Source organism: Leguminivora glycinivorella, chromosome 3, assembly GCF_023078275.1.
Source record: "Leguminivora glycinivorella isolate SPB_JAAS2020 chromosome 3, LegGlyc_1.1, whole genome shotgun sequence".
NCBI lineage: Eukaryota > Metazoa > Arthropoda > Insecta > Lepidoptera > Tortricidae > Leguminivora > Leguminivora glycinivorella.
Genome location: NC_062973.1, coordinates 17,294,219 through 17,300,587, shown reverse-complemented (window position 1 = coordinate 17,300,587; position 6,369 = coordinate 17,294,219). Strand labels below are relative to the sequence as shown.

Here is a 6,369-nt window from a genome sequence, read left to right as displayed (position 1 = left end):
GGTAATTCGATGTTGATACAACGGTGAACGACTCTATTAACAATTAATTTTAACTTGCATGAATGATGATATTTCCGTCCATTGATGATGAAGATGATGACTCGTAGAAAAAGTATTGTATACAATAGTGACATAATTAAGCTTTTCACTCTCGTACCGTACTATTAGGCCACTCAGCAAGCTTCGTGGCCTAAACATGGTACTCGACTGAAAAGCTTTGTATTATATCACGATTGTATAAAATACTATTACGTACGCATCACATGATTTGTTAAGACAATTTAAGCACAGGGAGAAAATTGTCCTGTCTGGGACATGCCTTTACAGGAAATTGTATTTAAAAAAGTAACTATTTAAAAAATGACACGTTCGGATTTCAAATATTCTTTGCATTCTTGTGGATAAAATGCGATTTTTCTATCTGTTTTTAAAGAATAAAAAAGTCCTTTCCGAGTTAGTGAGTTGAAAAATGTTATAATGAGTTAAAGCAAACTTTTCCGTTTTTTTTTGCTACTTCATATTTATGCGAGCTGACATTTTCAACAATGGTCGATATAAAAAAAAGGAATAAGAATTTGACTTTTTTAAGTTAGTAAAAATCAAAACAAGCCTGTCATAAAGTTTCTCTTAAACCTTAACTTCGTGGCCCACCAGGATAAGTGCCGCGACCCCCCTGGGGGTCACGACCCACACTTTGAAAAACACTGCACTAGAGGTAAACTCTTAACTGGTAGGTAGATATAATCTGAAACATGGCCTTCTAGAAAAGAGTACAATCGTTAACACTCCACGATACGCAATTAGAGTAGGTATACAGACAGGTAGAATAATACTAAAGATATATATACCTAACAGCTGATAAAGTCTACGAAAAAAAAGAAAAAAAAACGTAAGTACCTCAGAAACATACAGAAAAAGGTACGATGACCTAGATGGCGTTGCACCTTTGGAGGACGCTCGGCTATATGGGCCAAATTGTCAAAACTGAGGTTCAAAAGTTTTAAGCTTGTGTCGAGAGATGGCAGTCTATGCACTGTGATTACACATATTACTTTGACAGTAACTCTCTATAAGAGTAATACTCGATCCTCTTTGATAATACCTAAAGATAAATAAAATCTATTCCCTATGGAGTTTCAAAGACTTGTATTTTTGGCTAAGGACAGGAACGGAGCCGAGATCGCCCGAAGCAAAACAGATATAGCAGCCCAGCATATCCGGTGCAGATACACAACATTTCGTGTGTTCCAGTGGGATGGAGTCTCCGGGACACTATTTGCTTGCTTGTCGGAATATAGCAGGCAATGACCTAATTAATCGTGAATTGGGGCTGAAAGAACCTTGATTTGCTAAGTATCTCTGTTTCAAGCATATACAAATGTAATGCGAAAAGGTTTTCCTTCGTATTTTTCCGGAAACGGTCGTATTTGTCATGCTAGTTCAGACAGTGTCAGGACCGGGTGTCCCTAAAACCAACGCCAAAATGAAAAGGAGTGATAGGACATCTCATGTGACTTTAAATTCAATAGAGCTTGGAGGTCATTTAATTGTCATTTACTTAGTAGAGAAAAAACTTTTAAGCGATAAAGAGACAAGTGGACGTGACATGACATGGACATGTATTTCAGTACATACTTCAACAAAGTACCGGAATTGCGTGGGAATCGTGGGATCTTCAGAAAAGGAAAGTTTTTAAAGTCAATAACTTTAGTTCGTATTAGGTACCTAGTAAATTTTAGTAGTTCAAAGGACGGTATTTGTAGACAACTACAGACTACCTAAATAATAGTACAAGTATAGAAGGTTCACTGTTTTGATGTTCACAAAAAGCCGCCTTTCAGAATTCCTACCTACATTACCAAAAGGACCGCATGAGAGCAGACATCATGATCGCCAATACGACAGTTGTATCTCGGTGAAAGAATCTCTTTCGGCTTAATTCCTAATATGCTACGCATACATGAAAGGTTTATCACTTGTGTCATACTTAAAAGAAAAATATTATTGGCTAAAATATTTATTTCCAGATACATGTATAATTTACAATGCAACCACTTTCACATAGTCAATCAACATCTCGGGTCGTTCCCAAGTGTCTTGCCACACGTCGCTGTCCTTCCAGAAGTTTAGGGTTGCCTTCGACGCTTGGTTTTTCCACGGTTTTGGGTGATTGTCCTTCGTAACGCACCCGTCAGGGAATTCTGTGTGACCACCGGCCGCCAGCCCCAGAGTTATGAAGAACTGAAAGAGAAGGCATGTGTTATTAACCGCCGCCTCAAATCTCTCAAAGGAAGGTGGTTCTCTATTATTCGTCTGTACTTTTTTTTTAATGTTTTTTTCCTCGATATCTCCGTCGTTACTGGACCGATTTTGAAAAAAAAATTTTTGATTAATGTATATGCATACAGATTGGTCCCATTTTTCTCAGAACCCAGTTCTAATGATGGGATCCTGGAGAAATTGAAGGAACTCCTCAAACCTGAAAGGCATACATATAGCGATTTTTATGTTTTTAAAGGAACAGCATGCATTTACGTACGGAACAGTGACATTTGGTGCAGTGGAACTGCTGATGATGGTCAGAACGGAACTCCTCAAATCTGAACGGCACACTTATAGTGACTTTGGTATTTTTATAAGAACAGCATGCACTTACGTGCAGAACAGTGACATTTGGTGCAGTGGAACTCCTGATGATGGTCAGAACGGAACTCCTCAAATCTGAACGGCACGCTTATAGTGACTTTGGTATTTTTATAAGAACAGCATGCACTTACGTCCAGAATAGTGACATTTGGTGCAGTGGAACTGCAGATGATGGTCAGAACCAAACTCCTCAAATCTGAACGGCACACTTAAAGTGACTTTGGTATTTTTATAAGAACAGCATGCATTTAAGTTCAGAACAGTAACATTTATTTAGTTATATTTGTTAAGCATATTGACTTTTCGAGTCAAATTTTGTCAAGCTTCGATTTCTTATTATCGGATTCATGAGGAATTGAGGAAACTCCTCAAACCTTAACGGTATACGTATATTGATTTTTGTTGCCATCAAATAATTAAAGCATTAAAAGCAGTTAAAAAAAATACCTACACATTTCTACATAATCCAACATTAGCAAGTAGCTTTCACCAGAACCCCAAAGGCGGCGGATTTTTTTTCTTAAAAATTATTTTTATGAAGTTGTTGCTGGGTTCGGTGGATAGGACTTACGAAAAATTATAACAGAAATTAAAATTGGAAGTGTAAAATTATCTTCGGGTGCTGTTTTAATCAGCAAGTCGCGTCGAATCTCTGCTCAAACTAAAATAAGTTTTTTCTTTGATAGCCTGTCTCGAATTCGCAAAGAAAATCATTGTAAGGTGACTTGGGATAAGATTAAACGGGTTTCTATGAGGGGTAAGATAAAGCTATGAGTATTACATAGGGTTGTGATCCTTCCGGTGAGCACTGAGTAAGTTTGGCAACGGCAGCTTACGAAGACATGTTTACCATCAGGCGAGGCCGTATGCTTGTTTCCCGCCAAAGTTATATAAATAGGGAGACAAATCTACTCACGTGGTTATCGAAAGGCGCTAAGTCTGCTTCGTGAGGTCCAGCGCAGGTCTTCGGAAGACGCGCACGCAAACCATCGCTATCGGACTCGACGCTAGCGTATTCTTTACCGTCCACAGAGAAAATCAAATTATCTGCAGAAAGAAAGTAAAGATGAATGATATGAAAAATGGATTAATACGGAACCCTAAAACCGACCACTTCAAACATATTGCCGACCATTGTGGGTTGAATACTCGTTTCGCGCTAGCGTAGAATTTGCTGAGCTGAGCTGAGCACAAGAAGTGTGCCCATATTGCTTTATGGTTTATGGAGCATTATGAAAATAATAAAAGAAACTCAATTAGGAAACTCGTGGTTGTAATCCTTGTGGCCCTTACCTGGCGTCCACTTCAAGGAATACACATGGAAACCGTCACCCCAAAACTTGTGTGAGGTTTGTGTGACCAGCAGTGAGTCGTGACATTTTGTGTCGATAACAGGGCCGCTGTACAGCACCTCAAATACACAGTAAAAATATTGTGGTAGACAACCTTATCACATTCGTCGAATCTCATAGGCAGAATCAGTTTATAAAGATATTTACGTTGTCAACGATTTTGAACTTTGCAAGGGGTAAGTAAATGTGTCTGTCAAAATCTTTGTCAACTTATTTAGGAGACTTCAGTGAATGTTCATATTATTTATGTTAACCCTGATCAGTGATTTATGTTTAACTGTCTTACTTCTTATAGTTTTATTTTTTTAGAAAGCGGTTGTCACATAGACTTTCGGCAGTGGAAGTGAGCCGTCGCTAATCTACCGATGTAAAATAAATAGGTACCTAAGTTTAATTATTACGAATACCTTATTCCCGTACTGAGTGGATCCTTTCATCAGTTCTTTATTACCCCGGGCGCACGCTATCTTCAACATTCCAGAATTCTTTGTACCGTATACAAACTTCTTAGAGGAAGATTCCAATAATATTTCTGTAACAAACCAGCGGTTTATTCATTAGACTAACCTGTTTTTATCTTATTGACTTTATTCTTTTACTCTATGAAAAACTACAAACCCAGGTCAGAAGTACCCGAAACCAACGAGCATGTATGAGGAACAAACCTGGGTAAAGCCAGTCTCCCTGAGGCAGTTTAGCGCGAATGCTGATAATGCCATAAGTGAAACCAAAACTTGATCTACTGCTAATGCGGCCTCCAATCACGGGGGGGATAACTGAAGACCCGTCACTGGCTTCTAAGTGGCATGAACTGGACTGTCCCGACGTGCAACTAAAATAAGAAAAGGAGTTTGTTTTTTGCAACATACGAGTACAAAATATGTAATAGAGTTTTCATGGTCCACTAGACTTTTGAACGCAAATAGACCCAGAGAGCGGCCGGCAATGACTGTCTCAGATGAATGTGCATAAGATAGGGTACGAACTCTTATCCCGAATACCATTAAGTAAATGATTCTTACCCTTTATATAAATTCAAGGCCTCAAACATGCTGGAATGCGTAAAACCTGGCTGATTTTGCTGGAGACTCGGGGCAATTCGAAGGTAGCCATTCGTCACGGACACAGTAGAACGCTGATACGATACGAATGGCAGCTCCTGCAAAATCAATAATAATAATAAACCACGGGACAGGTGATACTTTAATATCAGGCTTTCAAGGGGAAGACAGAGGACTGACATGCTCTACCGACAAGAGCCCTATTCTTAAATATTATGATGATAATGATGATCATGATAGTTAGGCCGCCAAATAGAGATATACGTAAATTCCTTGTATCTACAGTGTGTTCTTCAAAAGTGCATGGCGAGTTTGTCAGTGGACTCATTCACAATTTCTCCATGCTATTTCACTGCTCGCTGTAAGTACAGAATTGCCCTGTACTTACAGGGTGGTCGACCGGCACGTAATGCTGCACTTCCCAAATGTCATGGCGCAGGTAAGGTAACGGCGGCTATCAACGCGGGTATCGAAATCGACGTCCATTACCGCCGCATTTGCAAATACGCATTTTATAGGCAAACCGACCAATTTCTTAAAAAAAGTTACTCACACAAAGGAAGCCTGTTTAGTTGACTAACGCACATATAGGCGATAGAGAGTGTGAATGAAAGAAGACGCTCGCTATTTGACAGTTTTTGCCACGGGGCCGCGAGAAGAGGTTGTGTCATACTGACGTGTGACGCTAAACATAAGTGAACTCCAATCTCATTTAGTAGTTTACGTAATAATTATGGCAAACAGGTGAAAGTTATGCATTTCAAATTATTGTTTATAGTTTTCTACATGACTTCTGAGTACTTTTTACGTATTTTTTAGCCTGGAAATGTGTTTAAAGTGGAAATTAAAAGACAGCGGTGAAAGGCGCCATTTCGTGAGTAGATTCTATTACTGTGGTATACCACGGTAATAGTTAAAATAGTGATATTAGTTCTTTTTGCTTTATTTTAAGTATATGTGATCAGTTATATAATGTCTTACAGTTGTTTCAATCTTGATCTATTCACGCTATCAAAGAACTATTTACGCGGTATGAAAATTATTCAACAAAACCTTAATTTTTAGCAAAAACTTCATGACTGATTTCGTAGTTTCTATGAAAACCGTTAATTTGTCAATTTTTTTAAACATTGACATAAAGTCTGATGCTTACTTACCAGTTATGTAAACTTGGTTTTAATATAAGGTTGCAATATTTTATTTTGATTTGTAATGAAAATACATCTGTATGACTTTATTTTTATGGGTCGGAATTAGATTTTATAATACTCCAATTTATGCCTATTACCGATGGTACGATCAGATAACCC

At 38.3% G+C, this 6,369-nt stretch overlaps 1 protein-coding gene across 3 annotated transcripts in view; it reads right to left on the bottom strand.

Annotated features, from left to right (window-relative positions):
* Positions 1–2,001: 2,001 nt before the first annotated feature.
* LOC125224994 (beta-1,3-glucan-binding protein-like) overlaps positions 2,002–6,369 on the bottom strand; it is a 39,625-nt gene continuing 35,257 nt past the window's right edge. For 2 of the 3 annotated variants that reach the window (XM_048128510.1, XM_048128511.1), the window contains 7 exons: positions 5,448–5,501; positions 5,021–5,157; positions 4,664–4,830; positions 4,406–4,530; positions 3,940–4,057; positions 3,563–3,693; positions 2,002–2,241 (listed from right to left, as the gene is read on the bottom strand). In XM_048128510.1, the coding sequence (XP_047984467.1) occupies positions 2,041–2,241; positions 3,563–3,693; positions 3,940–4,057; positions 4,406–4,530; positions 4,664–4,830; positions 5,021–5,157; positions 5,448–5,501 (933 nt within the window). In that variant the 3' untranslated portion in view covers positions 2,002–2,040. The remainder of the gene's footprint in view (positions 2,242–3,562; positions 3,694–3,939; positions 4,058–4,405; positions 4,531–4,663; positions 4,831–5,020; positions 5,158–5,447; positions 5,502–6,369) is intronic. The other variant, XR_007176941.1, reaches the window with a different exon arrangement.